General features: G+C 49.4%; 7 protein-coding genes across 10 annotated transcripts; 4 read left to right on the top strand and 3 right to left on the bottom strand.

The window, feature by feature from the left end:
- The first annotated feature begins 38 nt into the window (after positions 1-38).
- On the top strand, positions 39-1,493 carry RPS9. 2 transcript variants are annotated; one of them, XM_066126121.1, is made up of 4 exons: positions 39-84; positions 142-207; positions 292-390; positions 459-1,493. In XM_066126121.1, the coding sequence occupies exons 2-4, from the start codon at positions 143-145 to the stop codon at positions 868-870; spliced, it is 576 nt and encodes a 191-aa protein (XP_065982220.1). In that variant the 5' UTR covers positions 39-84; position 142; the 3' UTR covers positions 871-1,493. The 2 variants fall into 2 exon arrangements, with proteins under 2 accessions (XP_065982220.1, XP_024764907.1); XM_024907457.2 differs by having other exon boundaries at positions 77-207; positions 459-1,035.
- SLU7 (mRNA splicing protein) lies at positions 1,045-2,735 on the bottom strand. Its single transcript, XM_024907456.2, has one exon. The coding sequence runs from the start codon at positions 2,602-2,604 to the stop codon at positions 1,204-1,206; it is 1,401 nt and encodes a 466-aa protein (XP_024764906.1). The 5' UTR covers positions 2,605-2,735; the 3' UTR covers positions 1,045-1,203.
- Positions 2,736-2,904: 169 nt separating this feature from the next.
- Positions 2,905-8,272, top strand: TrAFT101_000685 (uncharacterized protein). Its single transcript, XM_024899182.2, has 3 exons — positions 2,905-3,201; positions 3,266-7,917; positions 7,996-8,272. Exons 1-2 carry the CDS (start codon positions 2,967-2,969, stop codon positions 7,816-7,818), a joined length of 4,788 nt encoding a protein of 1,595 aa, XP_024764905.1. The 5' UTR covers positions 2,905-2,966; the 3' UTR covers positions 7,819-7,917; positions 7,996-8,272.
- Positions 5,397-11,203, bottom strand: TrAFT101_000684 (uncharacterized protein). Its single transcript, XM_024903286.2, has 2 exons — positions 10,560-11,203; positions 5,397-10,504 (listed from the first exon to the last, which is right to left on the bottom strand). The coding sequence occupies exons 1-2, from the start codon at positions 11,039-11,041 to the stop codon at positions 8,161-8,163; spliced, it is 2,826 nt and encodes a 941-aa protein (XP_024764904.1). The 5' UTR covers positions 11,042-11,203; the 3' UTR covers positions 5,397-8,160.
- Positions 11,204-11,727: 524 nt separating this feature from the next.
- On the top strand, positions 11,728-14,864 carry TrAFT101_000683 (uncharacterized protein). Of its 2 annotated transcripts, XM_024907455.2 has the most exons (5): positions 11,728-11,998; positions 12,087-12,166; positions 12,270-12,302; positions 13,003-13,347; positions 13,430-14,748. In XM_024907455.2, exons 1-5 carry the CDS (start codon positions 11,937-11,939, stop codon positions 14,473-14,475), a joined length of 1,566 nt encoding a protein of 521 aa, XP_024764903.1. In that variant the 5' UTR covers positions 11,728-11,936; the 3' UTR covers positions 14,476-14,748. The 2 variants fall into 2 exon arrangements, with proteins under 2 accessions (XP_024764903.1, XP_065982219.1); XM_066126120.1 differs by having other exon boundaries at positions 12,270-13,347; positions 13,430-14,864.
- An 837-nt stretch (positions 14,865-15,701) lies between these two features.
- Positions 15,702-17,920, top strand: TrAFT101_000682 (uncharacterized protein). Of its 2 annotated transcripts, XM_024907454.2 has the most exons (4): positions 15,702-16,582; positions 16,665-16,720; positions 16,824-16,971; positions 17,098-17,920. In XM_024907454.2, the coding sequence occupies exons 1-4, from the start codon at positions 15,896-15,898 to the stop codon at positions 17,341-17,343; spliced, it is 1,137 nt and encodes a 378-aa protein (XP_024764902.1). In that variant the 5' UTR covers positions 15,702-15,895; the 3' UTR covers positions 17,344-17,920. The 2 variants fall into 2 exon arrangements, with proteins under 2 accessions (XP_024764902.1, XP_065982218.1); XM_066126119.1 differs by having other exon boundaries at positions 16,665-16,971.
- A 672-nt stretch (positions 17,921-18,592) lies between these two features.
- Positions 18,593-19,353, bottom strand: TrAFT101_000681 (uncharacterized protein; the record flags this gene model as incomplete). The annotated part of the gene is made up of 4 exons (XM_024907453.2): positions 18,593-18,741; positions 18,807-18,899; positions 19,055-19,129; positions 19,326-19,353. The coding sequence occupies 4 exons, from the start codon at positions 19,351-19,353 to the stop codon at positions 18,593-18,595; spliced, it is 345 nt and encodes a 114-aa protein (XP_024764901.1).
- Between the last annotated feature and the right edge of the window lie 510 nt (positions 19,354-19,863).

Below are 19,863 nucleotides of genomic sequence, written 5' to 3'. Positions count from 1 at the left end.
TTTCCTATCCACACAACCTTGCCGAGTTTCGAGATCACCTGCGGAAAAGTTCACCAGTAGCCACCATCTCGGGAAGCAAGTCAAGTGAGTGTTGGATGCTCAATTCTGGCAACTCGAGCCGTAATATCTGACCGCATACAGAATGGCCCCTCGTGCGCATTCCAAGACCTCGCGTGTCCCTCGCAGACCCTTCGAGTCTGCTCGTCTGTCAGTATCACCGGCCACTGAACTAGAGCATGGCTCTGTTTAAGTCGTATGTGACAAGGAAACTGACATATTATTTCTGATCAGGGACGCTGAGCTGAAGCTCGTCGGAGAGTATGGCCTGCGCAACAAGCGTGAGGTCTGGCGAGTCGGTTTGACTCTGTCCAAGATCCGTCGTGCTGCCCGGTATGTCAATGCTGCATAATCTGTACGGCACTTCTCCAGCTCAAAAACTAACTGTAAATCTCCTGCAGTCAACTTCTTACCCTCGACGAGAAGGACCCTAAGCGACTTTTCGAAGGCAATGCCCTGATTCGACGTCTTGTCCGTGTCGGTGTCCTCGACGAGTCTCGCATGAAGCTCGATTACGTCCTGGCCTTGAAGATTGAGGATTTCTTGGAGCGCCGCCTGCAGACCTGTGTCTACAAGCTCGGTCTTGCCAAGTCCATCCACCACGCCCGTGTTCTGATTCGCCAGCGCCACATCCGTGTTGGCAAGCAGATCGTCAATGTCCCCTCCTTCATTGTCCGTCTCGACTCCCAGAAGCACATCGACTTTGCCTTGACCTCACCATTCGGCAGCGGCCGTGCTGGCCGTGTCCGCAGAAAGAAGGCCAAGGCCGCCGAGAAGGGCGAGGGTGGCGAGGAGGAGGAGGATGACGAGTAAATGCATCATAACAGGTGTTAAATGACTCTTCCTGCATACAAGTTTGATGACCGAGGGATATCACAAGTAGGGAAAAAAGGTTTCTCTTCCTAGCTTTCGGCGTTGGCCAAAGGATAAAAATGGAATGATTTAAAAAAAAACATGAAACGTAATTGCAAATGGGATTTAAAGTGCCTACATGACCCGAAAATTGTGATGCTCATCGTGGGGAAGACATGAGAGAGCTGTCTCTCAGTATGCCTTGGCATAGAGTCGTATGCGTAAAAAAAAAGAAGGAAAAAAAGATCAGGAATTCATTTCATTAAATGTAGGTATGTAAGAAGTGGATATCTTTTAGCTTAAGAGCTCATCTTTACCCAGTAGATTTGCCATTGGATCTTGAGCAACAGTCCTCTTCCGGCGGTATTCATCCATCTCAGCCTCTGATACTCCGTTTAACATCTCTTCTTGCGTACGCTTCCTGCTTCCTGCATCTTGCAGAGCCGTTCTTGATTCAGTTTCTTCACGCTCTGCAGGTAATGACCCGGTCTCTTGTTCCGATACGGGGGCCCCAAATCGTTGGCGCTCAGCAGCCTCCCACGCTTCTTTACCTTCCTCGCCAGTACAGTAGCTGTTCTTGATGAAGGAGTGGCAGCACGCATAGCCCCATTTAAAATTTGACCACCAGCTACCCCAAACCGATGTATGGTTGTTGATAAGCACATCCTCTGCGTACTTCGATTTGGCGCCCTTTAGCGGCGCACCCTTGACGAGGCCTGCTTCGTCATACTCCACAAACGTCTCGGATTCTGACATGGCCATATTGCGCAGCGCAGCAGGCATTGCATTATGCGCATCGTCTCCGTATTTTTCCAACAATTCCCTTTCACGTTCAATACGTCTTTTCTCCGCCTCATCTGCTTGTTTCTTACGATAAAACGCACCGGCCGTCGGATTTGCCTGCAAATGCTGGGTGGTGTCTCCGCTCTTTTCCTGAGCTTCCCATGCGTATCTTTGCGCCTTCTCGAATTCGCCGGCATCGCCCGAGGACCGCATGAACCCTTCTTCCGCAAATAAATCGGCTGCTTTATCTGCTGTTGCGCCAGAGTTGACGAGTGCTCTGGTTTTGGGATCGTATTTCGCAGATTCAAGGTCAAGGTTCAAAAGATACTTGGCGGTATCTTCTCGTATCCGAAGCTGCCTTGTTGCTGTGCTTTGGTGCTTGCTCATGTCGTTTTCTTCAGCGTATTTATCACCGTCATCCTTTCCCTCTTCATCATCATCGTCATCGCCGGCTGCCGCATTTTTCGCTTGCTTCCGTAGCTCTTCCATTTCATTGAAGTCGTCAACCACTCTGCGATACTCTCTAGCGTCGTAGCCATTCCACCTGTCTCGTTTTGCATCCCATCCCAACTTGACATCTTGGACGACTTCGTCTGCCTGGATGTCCTTGCCTGTCCATTTCGCTCCTTTCGCTCTTGGCCGGCTCAGGCAATCTTTGGCTTTGTGTGTCATTGATCCGCAGTTCTCACACGCGCCTTTTCGGTATTTCGTTGCCGCTGGCCCAGCCTTCTTTCCGCGATCGTACCATTGTGCTTTTTCGTTTTTCTCTTCTCGACGCTGATGCTTGAGGTAATCATTGTCATCGTCACCTTCTTCCCCAGCATAAAATGGCCGTTTACTGATGAAGGATGGAATGTATATGTTTTCCTCTTTTGAGGCTGCGCCTGTTTGAGGCTTCCGAGGGGGCGGCATAGTTGTTTGTTTTGAATGCGACGAATGTTATAAGAGCGCGATATCTTTGCCTTTATGCCTGCAAGACAATGGTCTAGGAAGAATGCGCAATATATTGCTTCTTTGAAGGAGCGCGATGAAGTATGAGATGGCGATGACTGCGGACAGGCACTGCGCTACCTCCAAGCGCTAAAGGTGATTGATAGATTCCTGCAGTATGTCAATGATCCTTTATCTGCACGTGATCACGCGATGAAGAACCCCACCAATGACGCGACACAGACACGCCCTTCCACGTATTCATGCCATCTACTGCTGGCTTCTGTCTTTTGCCACCAAAGTTTGTCTCGAATGCAATCCCATGGCTCTAGGAACAGCGAATTATGGTCTTGTTTCGCGTGCGCTTGAACTGTATCGATCATTATCAAGCATTGCCCAGCCGCCATGACCCGCCACTTCGCACCGATGTTCAGGCGCCCCCGCCCTTGAAGGCTACAAAGGTGCCTGTTATTCGGATATTCGGCTCGACCGTGTTCGGCCAGAAAGTCTGTGCCCATGTCCACGGAGTCTTCCCTTACTTATATGTGGAATACGATGGGAGTTTGAACCGGGATGAAGGTGAGCTGTGCAGCAAAGCCTTAAGCTGTGGTATTGAATATCTTGTTAAAAGAGCCATCCATAGTTGGGTCATTTATATACCGCTTGCATCTCTCCATCGATCACGCTCTTGGTATAAGCTATCGACAAGATCAAAATGGAGATAAAACGAGGTTTGTGGCACGAATCACACTGGTGAAAGGAATACCGTTCTATGGGTACTCTGTTGGGTATAAATGCTTTCTCAAGATTTACATGTTCAATCCTGTGGTGATGACAAGGCTAGCAGATCTGCTGCAGCAAGGTGTCATCATGAAACGAAAATTTCAGCCGTATGAAGCCCATCTCCAGTACCTCCTTCAGTTCATGATTGATTACAATCTATATGGCTGTGATTTTGTCGAAGCATCCCAAACCCATTTTAGATCCCCGGTTCCCGCGAATGAAGTCGGCACGTCTTCGCAACTGTTTTGGAATATTCAAAATATTCCAAAGAATTCAATCACGGATGATCTCGCACTGCCCCGAGAAAGCTATTGTTCAATTGAAGTCGACATCGCTGCCCAGAACATCACCAATAGGAAAAAGGTTAAAGAGCGCTTGCTCCACCACGACTTTGCTGAGTTTCTAAAGCCTCCAACGGATGATATTAGACTAGTGTCTAGTATGGCCGGGCTTTGGAAAGCCGAGGCACGAAGGCGTCAACACCAAGCATTACCCGACCAAACACATCTCGAGCATCTGGCGTCCTCTTTTCCCCAAGACGCCCTTGTGTCGATGTCGGCTGACACTCGATCGTCCCAAAGTCAGGCATGGATTCATGAAGGAGAATATCGCCGAAAGGTGGAACGTCTAGTTGCTAAAGAAAAAGACCAATTCCATGGACCAGAAATTAACCTAAATACGTTTTTGCCTCCTTTGCACTCTGAAAATTCCATCAAAACCGCTTTGCAGTCTGTTGAAGATCTGCATCCGTCTACGCTCTTGCCCGCACTTGGGCTTTCATTAAACCCAGAGCAACTAGGCGAGGATCCTAATGGCAGTATTGTGGTCGATGAAATCAAACTGTCTCAAGTAGAGGAAAGTGACCTACTTGCAACATATTCGGATGATTTGGAGATACGTCAAGAGATTGCCCAAAATCACGATGATGTTTCAGTGGGGAGCACCAATCTCATGGGCAAAGACATCTTGTTTCAATCATCGAACCTTGAAATCATGAAATACGCGAGACGGATTATTGGGATCGGCCAAAGCGGTCTTGCAAGCGGCCTGCTTCCTCAAATTCCCGTATCGGCTAGGTTGGTTGAAGCTGCGCAACGCAACCGACTTACTTTCAAAAAAGGTCAAACGGCTGTGGGGGGCCAAAAGACTAAAATAATTCGTAAACGGACAGCATCGTGGTCTTTAGATAGCAAATTTGCTAAGAGGGCTAAGTATGATGCTTCATATGAAGATGAACCCCTCCCCCCTTTGACCGGTGCAAATGAGTCAATGTCCTATTACGAGTCTCAGTCCGATTTATTGGAACCAGTCGACTTTTCAGGATCGCCACCACGCATTGTCGAGGGACAAAAGACTAAAACCTCAGATCATGTCGTGACCTATGCTATTCGTCCACCCTCTGCGGCTGAAATTTCTCTGGGGAAGGATCACTACCTATCAACTATCATGTATCAGGATGCTTTCTACAGCAGAGAAGCTGACCTTCCGACGCAGCGGCGCGAATATGCAGGTAGAGAATTCCAATTAATCAGCGACACTCTTCCTTTTTTGAACGACTTCGACCCTACCGGAGTACTTTCGCAATTCAGAAACTACAATCTCGAAGCGAGTTTTTCTCATGGGCCTCATATGAAACAAGAGGATCAGCAATTGAAGAAAGCATGTTCGTGGAGAAGCTGGGAGATAGCACAACTTCCCCCTACTTATGAGGAGGTTAGTAAGTGGTCCAATCAGAGCGGCAATGTCGACACAACCAGCAGTACTACACTGCGGACCTCAAGCCGTCCACCGCTCTCTCAGATTGATGGCCCAACGCAAAAGGCCAAATATGATTTTAAATATAGCCAAAAGCAGCCCTCAACAGCTGTGCCACATGAAGCTCAATATATGAGCATAATGAGCCTTGAAGTTCATGTGAACACGAGGGGAAATTTTGTCCCCAATCCAGAAGAAGACGAAGTCCAATGTATTTTTTGGCATTGGAAAGATGACGAGGCAACAGCCAGCACTGATTTAGAAACACAAGCGCTATCCAAATCCGGAATCCTAGTCCTCTCAGTTGATGGTACTTTGGCTGATCGAATAAGACATTCAGTATCTGATGAGGTTATTCATGAGTCTTCGGAGCTGGATTTAATCAATCGCATGGTTGAGACAGTCAGAGTCCATGACCCAGATGTACTGACCGGCTATGAAGTCCATGGAAGTTCATGGGGCTATCTCATTGAACGAGCGAGGCTGAAATATGATTACGATCTTTGCAATGAATTTTCTCGGATGAAGGCACAATCCAAGGGTCGATTTGGGAAAGACAGTGACCAGTGGGGCTTCAACACAACATCAACCATTCGAATAACGGGAAGGCATATGATCAATATATGGAGGGCAATGCGTAGCGAAGTGAATCTTCTCCAATACACCATGGAAAACGTTGTATGGCATCTTTTGCATCGTCGAATACCACATTATTCGTGGAGATCTCTCACATCCTGGCTCCAAAGCGGCAAGGCACGGGATTTAAATAGAGTCTTAAGATACTATCGAACACGGTCTAGGCTAGACTTGGAAATTCTCGAGTCCAACGAGCTGATCTCGAGAACCAGCGAGCAAGCAAGGCTTCTTGGTGTCGACTTCTTTTCTGTATTCTCTCGCGGCTCACAATTCAAAGTTGAGTCCATTATGTTTAGGATTGCCAAACCGGAAAATTTCATGCTGGTCTCCCCTAGTCGGAAGCAGGTCGGACAACAAAATGCACTCGAGTGTCTACCACTAGTAATGGAGCCCCAGAGCTCGTTCTATAGCAGCCCTCTTATTGTGCTCGATTTCCAAAGTCTTTATCCTAGCATCATGATTGCCTATAATTATTGCTACTCGACCTTCTTGGGACGAATCACAGATTGGCGAGGCAAGAGCAAGATGGGCTTCACCGAGTATAAAAGACAAGACGGCTTGTTAGCTCTGCTAGAAAATCACATCAACATCGCGCCGAATGGCATGATGTATGTGAAGTCCGAGGTTCGGAAATCTCTGCTCGCTAAAATGCTAACAGAAATTTTGGAGACGAGAATAATGGTCAAGAGTGGCATGAAACAGGATCAAGATGACAAGACCCTTCAGCAGCTACTAAATAACAGACAGCTTGCTCTAAAATTGCTCGCCAATGTGACTTACGGTTATACTTCAGCTTCGTTCTCAGGTCGAATGCCTTGCTCGGAAATCGCAGACAGCATTGTACAGACTGGTCGCGAGACTCTGGAGAGAGCTACGGCTTATATCCACTCAGTGGAGCGATGGGGCGCAGAAGTTGTATATGGCGATACTGACAGTCTTTTCATCTGCCTCAAAGGGCGATCAAGGGATGAGGCATTCACTATCGGCCAAGAGATTGCTCAGGCTATTACGAAAATGAACCCAAAGCCAATCAAGCTCAAATTTGAGAAAGTCTACCACCCATGCGTTTTGCTTGCTAAAAAGCGCTATGTCGGTTACAAATACGAAACCAAGGATCAGCTCAAGCCTGAATTTGACGCCAAAGGCATAGAGACTGTCCGCCGCGATGGTACTCCCGCAGAACAGAAGATTGAAGAAAAAGCCCTGAAGTTGCTGTTTGAGACGGCAGATTTGAGCCAAGTCAAAAAGTACTTTCAGAAACAGTGTAAAAAAGTAATGCATGGCAAAGTATCAGTCCAAGACTTTTGTTTTGCCAAAGAAGTTCGCCTTGGCTCCTATTCTGGGCATGGCCCACCGCCAGCTGGAGCACTAATCAGCGCAAGAAAGATGCTGCAAGATGCCAGAGCAGAGCCACAATACGGCGAACGCGTCCCGTATGTGGTGATAACTGGAGCGCCAGGTGCTAGGCTTATCGATCGGTGCGTCTCGCCAGAGGAGCTTCTTCGTAATCCTCACTGGCAGCTGGATGCAGATTACTATATATCCAAAAACATCATCCCTCCCTTGGAGCGAATCTTCAATCTTGTTGGCGCTAATGTAAGGCAATGGTACGACGCCATGCCAAAAATACGGCGTGTTCACCAAACGAAAGGGCTTGGGAGCAAGAAACGGACATTGGAAGCATATATGCTGTCAGTACACTGTATGATTTGCAGAAGAAAAATTGCCGGCACTGCAGAGCTATCATTGTGCCGTTTCTGCTACGCCAGAATGCCAGCCTCTTTGCTAGCACTACAGTCGAAACTGACTGCGGCGGAACGCAAATATGATGAAACACTATGCATCTGCCAGTCTTGTGAGGGAATTGGCCCGCTGGAAGAAGTTGGGTGCGACAGCCATGATTGTCCTGTATTTTGGACCCGCACCAAATTGAAAAACAAGATGCTCTACGAGCAGGCGGTAATCAGCCCGGTAATTGATGGAATAAATGCCAAGATGAAGAGCTCTTCTTTGAACTGGTAATGGATAAGGGGCGATGACTCCTATTTTTTTGATATTGTTTTCTATCCCTTAGGATTTAGAAGCTTTATCGGTGTCACTAGCGAATAATTGAAATGACCGGTACGCGACGAGATGAATTTAAATACCACTTGATGCTTGCCTATTACCCAAACGCCAGCGCTAATCACAAATCAATAGTAATCCTTATCTGGCCTAAAAAGTTGCCCTGGGCCTTTGCGGCTAATAAGTGACCTTTCCGTTCTATTCTTCTTCTTGTACAAGTACATCTATTACAAGGTATGCTCGGCATCAAATCCTCGGTATCGTCAAGATCTGAGCGATCTAGGCACGGCCTACCAGATTCTAGTCGTCGTCCATCCATGCAGAGTAATCATCATCATTCAGTTCTGCAAAAGCTGATGGGGTGGTTGGAATTGGTCGGGCTGTGGTGGCGGAGACTCCTGTATCTAAATTTTTAGCCGTATTATCTGTGGGATTTGTAGTGGTAGAGTTAGTGCTGCTGGCACCATTGTCAGTTTGTTGCTGTGCATCTGGAAAGTCTCGATCCCAAAGTTCAGTCTGATGCGACTCGCCTTCCACGGCAGGGGTAGTAGGTTGCGAGTCATCTGGTGCGGCAACGACGAGGATGTTTGGACTATACTCCTCTTGTAGTTGACTATCTTGTCTTCTTCTCCACGCTGAGGATTGGTGCCGCCTAGTCTGGTCTTCTTCGGACACAAGGGCAGCCTGTTCCTCTAGTACTAAACTGGGAGATCTCCGCTTCGATGTGGGAACGGGCCCTATTTTAGTGCCCCCGTTTGTTGGCATTGGAAGTGGTGTCCCTGGCGGTGGAAGTGGTTGCCCTCGACCCATGGGCTGGCTCAAATCGACAGGAATGCTCTTTTCACTATTTCGCATGGCTTCTCTTTGTCTCTGGATAGCATTCCATCCCCACTGTCTTGCCTGTGCTGCCGCATTTGTGACTGCCGCTAGAGTGTTCCTCTTCTGAGCCAATGTGTCACTCTCGATAGAACTAGCCGTCATCATACTAGAGGGATCGCGTTTTTGAAAAAGACCACGGCTAAAAGAACCAGCCTGAGATTTCACCGAGTTAGATGTAGACGTACGGGAGAGATCCGGTTCAGAGCCGCCGACTGTTCCAGGGGGTAGAGATATATTCTGTTGTGGTAGCTGCGGCAAAAGCTTGGGATCAATATCGCCGTCCGCGCCATAGTTGCCATGAAAATCTTTAGAAGAAGAAGAAGATCGTCTAGATGTGATAGTGGACTGCGATAACTTCCTAGATATTGGCAAGGGCGAAGCGTCTTGAGACCTAGATCGCAAGGCCGCAATATGGTTCATGGCGTAGTCTGGCGGGGACGTCGAGGGCTTGAATATATCAGCATGGGTCGTTTCTGTTCCGACAATCGGCTCGGTAGAAGTTTTAAAACTCCTCGGAGAATGAACCGCAGTTGGAATAGCTATATCCACACTAGTTGATGACCCCAGAGTTGGTAGCATAGAATCTGCCTTTTCCAACTTGCTTTCAAGTGGGCTGGGTGCTGGTTCAAGCGAATCCATTGCCGGCATTGTTTGGCTCTTTTCAATGGCTTGGGTGCCATCAGAGTGGTTAACGCCAGAATCGAGGAGGTCTGGTATTTCAGCATCGCCGACTTGAGGCAAATGATCGGCTGGTAGTGCAGGAGATTTGACAGCATCGTCCCCTTCAAATATCCCGCCTCTCCATTGCTTGTGTTCCGTGTTGAAGAATGGTATATCATCCCAAAATGGCTGTACCAAGGTCTCAGCAAAGACTTCCTTGATGCGATTTTCTATCTGACGAGTGATAACAGTATAGGTAATTTGTCTTGAGCTCACGATGGGCTCAATGGTCATTTCCATCTTTGGCATTGTTTGAAAAGAGACCCATATCCTGTTACTTGGAGGCGGCTTGATTTTGAATAGAGTATGGCCCTCCAGTCTCCGGAGAACCACGGCAAGAATCAGATTCACCTCCCGAACTTTGAATCTTGCCCCTAAATCGATCCTTGCAGTGGCAGCAACCTCGATCCGAAAGCTGCCGGTATACTTCAGGTCCGCCTCTACAACGCACTCGCCCTCGACGTTAAGATCTCTGAGTTTCAGATTGGAAAGGTAAGGTGCAGCATCTCCGGTGTCTATTTGTTGAATCTTGATATTGGTGAGAAACGAAGGTCGTTTGACGCGTGATATCTTTTTGGTGATCTTGTCGTTGATGAAAGTTTCCAGATCCCGAGTTTTATACACCCCCAGGAAAACTCTGCCAATAAGTGCGTTGACCCACCGCGAGTGCACTTGGTCCTCGGATGAATGCAGCTTCTGGACTAATGAAATGATGGATTTGAGCTCAAATTGTTTGGGCTGTGGCGCAACGTCTTCGAAACCGAAGGTGTGCTGTTGATTTTTCAGCATGGCAAAGTAAAAGTCTTCTTTGGCTGAACAATTTTCCGAAAACAAGTAAAATGGCCTGGATCCCTGATTATCCGACGAGTGTTGTTCTGATTCATCGAGCTTTCGCGTTAGGGATATTGCATTTCGTTTGATGAATAACTCTCCCTCCGGTGTGATGTCGCCGCCCGAGTATATGCCTATTCTATGATGCGCCAGAGAAATCACATGTCGCACTTCGAGCTGCTCCTCATCGTCGAATAGCATTAGATGGCCATGTCTGCGCCTGGTTAGTGTATGAGCCATGTATGGAGAAGAAACATGCAGAAGCGCACCGAAGCACCACATAGAATACATTGCCTGCTTTCTTTGGCCTCTGACTAACGCTGCTACTGTTATCCATTGGGCTAGCAGCAGCTTTGCGGTCGAAAATACTCCTATACATTGTCTGATAGACGCTTGGGCTGGGGGGTGTCACTGTGGCTGAGCCGATAGGTGTCGAGCGCTCCACTGGCTTGGCATTGATTCCCATGGGAACATATTCACGGCAAACTGCGAAGTATCCCGCCGCGACATCGATATCGGTATTCGACCGCTTGGAATCGCTATTATTCCGCTGCCTCTTGGCTTCGTCGAGCGCTGTTGTGTCATCGCCGGGATGCACAATGGCGCCCTCATCTTCGTCGTATGGGATGCCGAGAACGCGTCGATAAGGCAAGTTATAGTACCCGTAGAGAAAAACAGATGCAAGGAGTAAAGGTATAAAGGTAATGCCGCCTATGAGGTAGGCCACCAGAATCGTCGTCCAAGCCGCCATGGCCAGAGAATGAACAGGCAACTCTAGGCTTCGCCCAGGATGATCGCGGCCCGCTATAAGACGGTCAAGGCGAAATAAACGCGATGAAAAAAGAAACAATCATTATGCTGCGCTGAAGAAGAGTTGTCAGAATGCTGAGTATGATAATAAGACAATTAGCCTAGGTCTGGTATGGGAAGGTGAGCTGGCCAGATGATTGATGCGAGGCTTGTCCGCTACGTCATGTGATGAATAGCGTCCCAAGAAACTAAGGTTCTTGGTACTAGGTACTAGCAAGCTTCGAGCAAGACACTACTTATCAGGTACTAAACTGCTGATGAAGTAGGTACATAGTACTACTAGCCAGAATACCTGCTTACCTAGGTACTAGGTAGGTACCCACGGGACTTCTGAGACATCTTCCAGTTTAGCACTAATGTATCAGATAGCTTCCATAGAACAATTACTTTTGGCACTGCTGTAAGTACCAGTAATGCTAAGGCGGTTAGGAGATAGCATTATATATGTATATACACATAAAATAAAATAAAATAAAACAATTCTTGGACATCAAGTGGACGTAATATATTACCTTGTAGCTACCTATCGGTAGGTGAGCGCCTACCTAGTAGCAGGTTAGTAGTCTAGTACTAAGGTGCCTGGTTGCCAGCTTTGGTAGCGCCGCACCAAGGGTGTCTCCCAGCGTGCAGAATTTTCCCTCGTCGGCAGCATTCCCACTACCCTTTCCAGCCATAAATTCCACATCTCTGCAGAGCGGGAGTACCAAACCGAATTCCGAGTCAGGCTGCAGGTTTTATATCTGCTTTTTTTTGTGTATATTTTTTTTTTCATTGCCCCAATATTTCAGGACAAATAGTACGCGCGTGCGCTTGAAAACAGCGAGAACCGGAATCAAATGGGCCAACCATCGTTTGCCGCGTCGAACGCGATCATCTACGTTACCTATGGCTTCTTCCTGTGCGTAAAAACCCCAAGCTTGCAGCTAGAATAGGAAGAAGGAAAAAAGTACAAAAATCCCGTGTAGTTTGGCTAACATGCATTCTAGAGTCATGGGCACAGGCATTGCCTGGAGGATGAGAAAGCAGCCCAACACGGACTTTCTGGCTGGCAACAGGACACAGACTGGTCAGAAACCAACAGATGACGCCTTGGCGCTCTTTTCCCTTTCCATGGCTCATATGGATCCATTGTTGTGCACGATCAACTAACTTGTCCATGTTTCCCGCAGCCTGGCCTCTGGCATTCAACTTCATCGCCTCGGGTGAGTCGTGCGCAAGAGCAATCTTGGCTCGGTGAATTGTCTCAGACAGACAGACAGAAGAGGATATCTGTGGAGCGGTAGCAGTAACGTTCAACTATGGCAATCGTTCAAGCGCTCCATCTTGCGTGCGCCTGCGCCTGGACGAGGCACGGATACACGCTCTTCTTTTCCAAGACAGGTCGCGGAAAGACGCATGCCTACCTCGATTAGTAGACTGAATAGGTTCGTACCCTTCAAAGCAATCTTCGTCCCTCTCCCCCTCTCTCCCCGGCGATATACATCTCGCTCTCTACCACTAACCGAAGGGTCTTTCATGCTCACTCTCGCCACTACGGGCACTGGAGGAGGAAGTATGAGAAGAGTAAAAGAGGAGGAAAAGAGAACCAGAGAATCCAAAAGATGTCCATCGTTGGGGACTAAGAGGGGGGGAGAGGATGCGGCTCACTACGGGCGCCGAGTTGAAGCAGCTTTGCGAGATCCAACCCTAGCTAGAAGAAGCAGCTCTCATTCTCCTTGGAGATGAGATGTCTATTTATTCTGTTCTTGCGGGAGATGTCGTGGCTGGGGCAACGAAGCTGAGATTGTACCGTGAATACTCGATCAAGTTAATGCTTGCGTGGGAAACGTGCTGCCGCTCCAGATCCCCTTTCCTTGTCCCTCTCCCTTTTTTTGTCGGGTTATGTTTTGCTGACCTGTATAGCTCTGGGATCTGGTATCCTGTTTTCGTACCCGCAACTCGCAACCATCGCGGGTGTTCAGGGCGTTGTTGTTTACGCCTTGGCTTCGGCGTTGCCTTTACTCATCTTTGCCGCTCTGGGTCCCATACTCCGCCGCAAGTGTCCGGATGGATTCGTCTTGACTGAGTGGACACGTGAACGGTATGGCACGGTTGCTATGCTGTATCTGAGTTTCATGACTCTGGTTACCTTGTTCCTTTACATGGTTGCCGAGCTTTCGGCCGTCGGACAAGTGGTCAATGCTCTAACTGGCCTTGACGGGCTCCCAGTTATCATTGTGGAATGTGTGGTCACGACGATTTATACCTGTAAGTTGAGAGCAGCAATTGTAATGTAAAACATTAGCATGCCGCGGAGATGGTTATGGCTAACATGAATGGCCTGTACAAGCTCTTGGTGGGTTCCGCATTTCCTTCTTGACAGACGTCGTTCAAGGAGCCATGGTCGTCGGACTCATCATTATCGCCACCATCACCATCGGAGTCAAGGCGGAAATTGACCGTGATCTCATCGATTCCTCGGGGCTCACCAAGGCCAGCCTCGTGGGATGGCAGCTGGTGTACATCCTCCCCGTGGCAGTCCTGACAAACGACTTCTTCTTGTCCAACTTTTGGTTGCGTACCTTTTCATCCAAGACGGACAAGGACCTGTGGGTCGGCGTTTCGGTTGCGACTGTGGCCGTGCTGTGCATCCTCACTTTGGTGGGTGCGACAGGTCTCATCGCGGCGTGGACGGGTGCCTGGCCTGGAGAATCGGACATTGATGGCTCGCTTGCGTTCTTTGCGTTGCTCGAGCAGCTACCAAACTGGGTGGTGGGAATCGTTTTGGTCATGGTGGTCAGCTTGAGCGTCTCCGCCTTCGACAGCTTGCAGTCAGCCATGATTTCATCCGCGTCCAACGATTTGTTCCGCAACCGCCTGAACATCTGGATCATCCGAGTACTGGTTGTGCTCGTCATCATTCCCACGGTGGTGATTGCCCTCAAGGCGCCGTCTATCCTCCAAATCTTCCTCATCAGCGATCTTGCATCGGCGGCAACCATCCCCCCACTCTGCCTCGGCTTGATCGACAGCTTTTACTGGTGGCGCGGGTTCGAAGTCGTGGTGGGAGGATTGGGCGGCATCCTGACCGTCTTCATTTACGGCACCATCTACTATGGCGATGCTAAGAGCGGTGGCGAACTCATCTTGCTCGAGCAGGGCCTCTACGAGGGAGATTGGGGCGCCTTCGGAGCCTTTGTGGCTGCCCCTGTGGGTGGTATCATCTGGGGCTTTATCGCTTTGGCGCTGAGGCTATCCGTGCAGTTTGGCCTGGCAAAATCGCGCGGCGAGCGATTCGATGCTCTTGATCGCCCAACTACCGATGCCGAGGCTGAGGAGGATGATGCTCAGCTCGTGACGGAGATTCATGCCTCGGCTGCCGGCAAGTTCTTTTGAACTGCCATACAAAAATACTGGTCGAACCCACAAGAGACAACACTATACCTCTCGGCATGGTGGTGAAAGATGAACGAGTTTGTATGGAGCATCTCGTCGATTCGACCTGTACAAGCGATACTCTGCAACTAAGGCATTATTGTGTTATTGCACAGATTAATAATATGCATACCTTGTTGGCGGCGCGCCATTCTTTGACACAGAGTGGGAAAGGGGATGAGTCGAGATAAAAATGAAGCATGGGATTTTGGTTGGTAGCACAATAAGAAACCTTGTCTTCTCTGCCTTCTTGTGAGGAAGCGTGCATGTTGAAAACAAACAGATTCGTTGTGAAATAAATTGATGCTTTCCTTGGATGGCTGGGCAAGCGGTACAAGAGGAGGCACGCGAGCAGGTGCAACTCCCTACATGTACCGCGTCGCTGAATTGTCAGGCATGTTGATGTAATACGTACAGTACTTAGGTAGGTAGGTACCTATTAGGTGCCCCTAATCATTGGCTGTGCCTGTGCCTGTGCCTGTGCCTGTGCCTTGCAGTTGCCGTTGCAGTTTACAGGCGCAATTGCCACTGCAACTAGGTACTGTTACATGCAGCAGAAAGAAGCAGGTGCTTTTGGCCTGTCTTGCCTAATCCAGCCCGCTAAAGAAGAAGAAGAAGAAGAAGAAGAAGAAAAAGAAGAAAAAAAAAAAAAAAAAAAAAAAAATTTCGGATTGAGAAGCCTCCTTTTTCAGCATCAGCCATGGCGTGCTCCAAAGTTGCCGCCAAGGGCAGTGGAAAGGCTATGGTACCTACTAGGCTACTCACTGTCTACATGCAAAGCAACGAATCTGCATGGCTGCGCTGTGCCTACTGTAAATATTCTAAGTTGGAGCTATTACAGCCAATTTCCGGCCCAGCTTGGAAGGCTAATGGCTGTTAGCATTAAGCAATCGCCAACCATTGAGCATCCTCCATGTCTCCCCTTGGCAATAACAAATGCCCATACAAAGAACTTACTGTCTCATCCTTATCAGTGCTAGGTGGAATTTATAGCTGTCTAAGCAGCCACAATTGCGTCAACCGAGCCGACCCTCGCCAGAACCCGCTCGCTCCACCACGTCCTATGGGGGGGAGGTTCTATTAATATTCCCAAGCTCTGGTCCATAATAGCTTCTCCTCCTGCATAGCACAAATTCTCGGGCTTTTTTTTTTATTTCACTTTTCCTTCCTTTTTTTTTTTCTTTCTTGGATTGCGAATCTTCCTTTCCATAATATTTAATTTTTCTCCAGTCCGCGAATTGACCACCAGCAACACAACTTTACTCTCCTCTCAACAGCTTTGCTTACGAAAAACAAAGGACTATACAGACTGAAACGGCTCGCCCAGAATTGTCGCCTTGGCTCCCGGCCCAGCCCATGGCATAAACCACAGCTCCTCCGAATGGCGACGGCGTCGAACCCTCCGCCCTACGAGGGCTCGTCCACCGCTCCAGCTGTCGCGCCGCTCTCCAGTTCTCTCTCCTCAGCTTCTCCTCATCCGCAGGCTCGCTCATCGTCAGCATTGTTGACAGGCAACCCATCACCATGCGCTCCTCCAGCCCGAACCCAGTCTCAGCCCCCTTCCATTATACGACGGCGCTTTCGCTCAACCTCCAGCCTCTCTGCCGAAAAGACGACGTCTTCGGCCTCGGCCGCTCCCGACTCTGCCGCCGCCGGTGATGCCGCCGCTACAGCAGCCTCGGCTTCAGCCTTATCCTCAGCCTCGCCCTCATCCACGCCCACACCTCCCATGCCGTCCATGCTACAACCCCGCGTCGCCGTCGTCCTAAACGTCCCGAAACCGTGGCATCCATGGCTCTTCGCCTTGCGCCTAGCCTCCATCCTACCGGCTCTGTGGTGGGGGCTGCCGTCGCTACTACGATTATTGATACACTTCTTGCCAGGACCGCCGGACCAGTTTCTGCTCGTGAGGCCGCCGGGCGGGAGCTGCGATCCCCGTGGCCATGACCCTCTACAGACCTCTGCTCTCTCGTCTTCGTGCGCTGGAGAACAACACGGCAGCGGCGCAGCAGCTATGATGGCGGCGGCTCCTTATGCTGTTACCGAGACGGCCTTGGCTACTATTTGGGTGCGTACTCGGACTATACACGAGGAGCAGGAAGGTCAATGGGATACAGAAAACTAATTGAAGATTTTTGGGGATATTCTAGTGTTTCGCCTGCGGCTACCTGGCCTTCTTCTTCACCGACTGCCTCATGTCTCGATGGTATATATACGCGGCTTCTAATTCTCCCCTCTTGGCCCCCCTTTCCCTTCACTCCTTGCATTTACCTGCCCAAGCCGGCTGACATTGAATCCAAACTCTCTAGGCTCATCAACTATACCCCTCAAGCCACAATAGTGCGCCTCCTATCCATAAACGCCGTCAATGCCTACCTCACCCTCACGGTGCTGTCCCTGACTGGCGGGTTCCAAGACCCACGACTGCTGCTCCCTGGCTGGGTCAGCATAGCCACAGTATGGACCCTCCTCCTGTCCCTATTCGGCGAGATGATGATGATTGCCTCCCCCTTTGAAGAAATCGGCGGACCCGAGGAAGATGAGCCCATCGAATGCACGACGTTGACCATTTGCCCCCCACAGACGCTTACCATATGCTATCACGTAACGCACCAAAAGATCAACATCCGAAAGGAGACATCGACATCAGTCAATGTCTTCTCAATAGCTAGTTATATTACCATGGTTGTGCTGCTGGCCCACATGCAGACCTACCAAAGCGATTATCCCATCATGCCTGTGGTGTCGAAAGGTAACCACCTCTGGGAAGAGGGCAAACATTTGGTAGCCCACGCAAAGACTCTGATTCACGAATACGCCGAGCGATGAAGGTCACAAGTGGCCGATATAAGATACCATGAGAAAAGGAGGCCTGCTTTATGTGAGCGGAAAGAAACATGAGAAAACAATAACAGAGACAATAGAAAGAGGGGGGAGGAGAATTGAGGGGAAAACGGAGAAGAGGGGACGAGAGGGGACGAGAGAACGAGAGGAAGAGAGGATGAGAGTGAAAGGATGAGCGCGGGGGGGGGGGGGGGCCAAAACGAACGATATGACACGAAATATTTGATTTTTGGACTTTGAGTCGGATATACCACCAGCTTGTTTCAACGGCCTTCAGTTGCTTTTTTGATAGAGGTGTGTTATTTCTCTTTTCCTTGGCTTGGATTTGGGCTATACAGGCGTCGGGTTTGTTGGAAGGCTTGTTCGTTGGTCAGACAGGGGGGGCTCTAATTGCTACAGCCACCTTGATTACCATGTTTCTGCTTTATCTGCTACGAGGCGTTACGGAAAAGCTGTTCTTCGGTTTGTCGCAGATGGGCGATTCTTTCTTCTTTCTTCTTTTGAACTTTTTTTTTCTCCTCTTATTCTTAGATATTCCTTTTGAATAGATGGTACGTTGGAAAACATTCACACCAGTGTATACATGTGAAGCAAAGTTTCGTCGCACCACGCGCGGTTGGCATTGTATTTTCTATATGCCCTACAACTACGGCTAGGCCCGTCCAACAATCAAGACTGTAATTGAAAAGGGAAATGCAAGGGCCAAGTAAAAAGATAGTAGCCTATTAACAGGAACCAGTCTTAAGGCCTGCATCCAGAATTCAGAATTCAGATTCAGCGCATCTTTCCCTCCCTAATCATCAGCATCAAACTTGATGTCAAACTGCAAAACGGAAAAAAAAAAAAAGATATTGATCAATCGTAAAGCTGCTGCGCTGCTGCACAGCAGGTCCGGGTGCATAAATAAAGCCAATAAGCTGATAAAAGCTCTCACTCCAACCCTATCCTCTATTGCATCCGACCGACCAGACCTTCCAAAGACACTGCTACCCGCACACCGGTGGATTATGCCCGGGGGGGTTGAGGTTTATCGTATGAGATCACTAGAGACCCAGAAGCAAATTGGGCACATGGCGATATCGGCTAGATAATGAAGGTAGTGGCAGCAAGCGAGCCCGCGCAAAATGTATGCACAGGCTGCTCGAACAGCCTCATTCCGACACACTCATCACCAGCATGCTGTGAAGCCAAGTCGCTGGAAGGGTGGCGGGGACGGCGGCGCCAAGAGGACGATTTAAGCACCGTGAACGGTGATGTTATCGGGGTTGAGACCGAGACCGGCCTTTTTGTCAACGAGGAAATCCATGACCTTCTTGCGTTGGTCACCCTGAAGCTGGATCACCTCGCCGGCCTTTTCGTCATTGACCTTGTTGCCATTGCAAGCTGCAGGGGGAAGAGCGAGTCAGTTGGAGATGATCAGACATGGTGTTGGGGGACTCTCGACATACCGAATTCCTTCCTGAAGAAGGTCAGAATCTTGCCGGGGTCGAACTTAGCAGGAAGACCAGTGACAGTGGTCAGAGACTTGCGACCATTGCGCTCTGTTGAAAAATATCAGTAAAGTGTTTTTTGAAAGATGGATCACAAAAGCTTTGGGTGAAATCGCTAGCCTATCGCAAGCGCGCGAGATGCGATGCGATACGATGCGATGGATATGAGATAAGGGTTTGGAGCGGGAGAAGAAAAAAATACCTACGTTGAATACGAATGTGGATGTGATTCTCGACCTTTTTGGTATCACCGGTGTCGTCGTCGGCTTCGGCGAAGGGGTCTGTGATGAAGCAAAGACGCATCGGTTAGTCAGATGTCAAAAGGGGCAACACGTCATAGTGAGAGAGTGAGTGTGAGATGCAAAGGCTCTGTCTGTTCAGACGTGGGGCACGCCCCATTCACGGGCGCGCCTCACACGACAAAAAAACAGCACCGGCTGCAGGAGAGGATGCAAAACATCAAGGGCGAACACGCACCGAAGGTCTTGAGATTTTCGATGGACATAAACTCGGATGTTCCGGGGTGTCTCGTGGGAAAAAGGTGTTTGGGTGAGAGGAGAGGGCTGGACCGGCGGCTGCGAAAAGACGGCGATCTCTTTGAGGTGTTTTGGCTGGTGAGAAAGACTCGGCGGGGCTTGGGGGACCGGTTAAGGCTTTTGTAGCTGTGGCCTGCGGCTCAAAGTCTTGGGAGGCGGTTGCGCAGAGCGTCTGAGTCGAGGGCTGGCGTGACGGATGATGAAAGAACGAAGATTCGCGTCAGGTGAGCTGAGACTGGAGATTGTTGAAGAGGCAAAAGGGGGGAGAGTCTGAAGGGAAAAGATTGGTTCAAGGTTTGAACGGGCAAGAAGGTGGGCGCAGAAAGGTGGGGGGCGAGAGAGGGAAGGGAGGAGAGGGACGCGGTACCTGCGGTTTTGCGGGTAGACGCGGCCAAGGGGCAGGTACCTCGAGAGCACGGAGCCAGCCACAGCCCCACTCCGCGAGCGATCAAGGCGGTGGGAAAGAAGGCTTTGGAAAC

Source organism: Trichoderma asperellum, chromosome 1 (genome assembly GCF_020647865.1).
Source record: "Trichoderma asperellum chromosome 1, complete sequence".
NCBI classification, from domain to species: Eukaryota; Fungi; Ascomycota; class Sordariomycetes; order Hypocreales; family Hypocreaceae; genus Trichoderma; species Trichoderma asperellum.
This window is presented reverse-complemented; position numbering and strand designations above follow the sequence as displayed.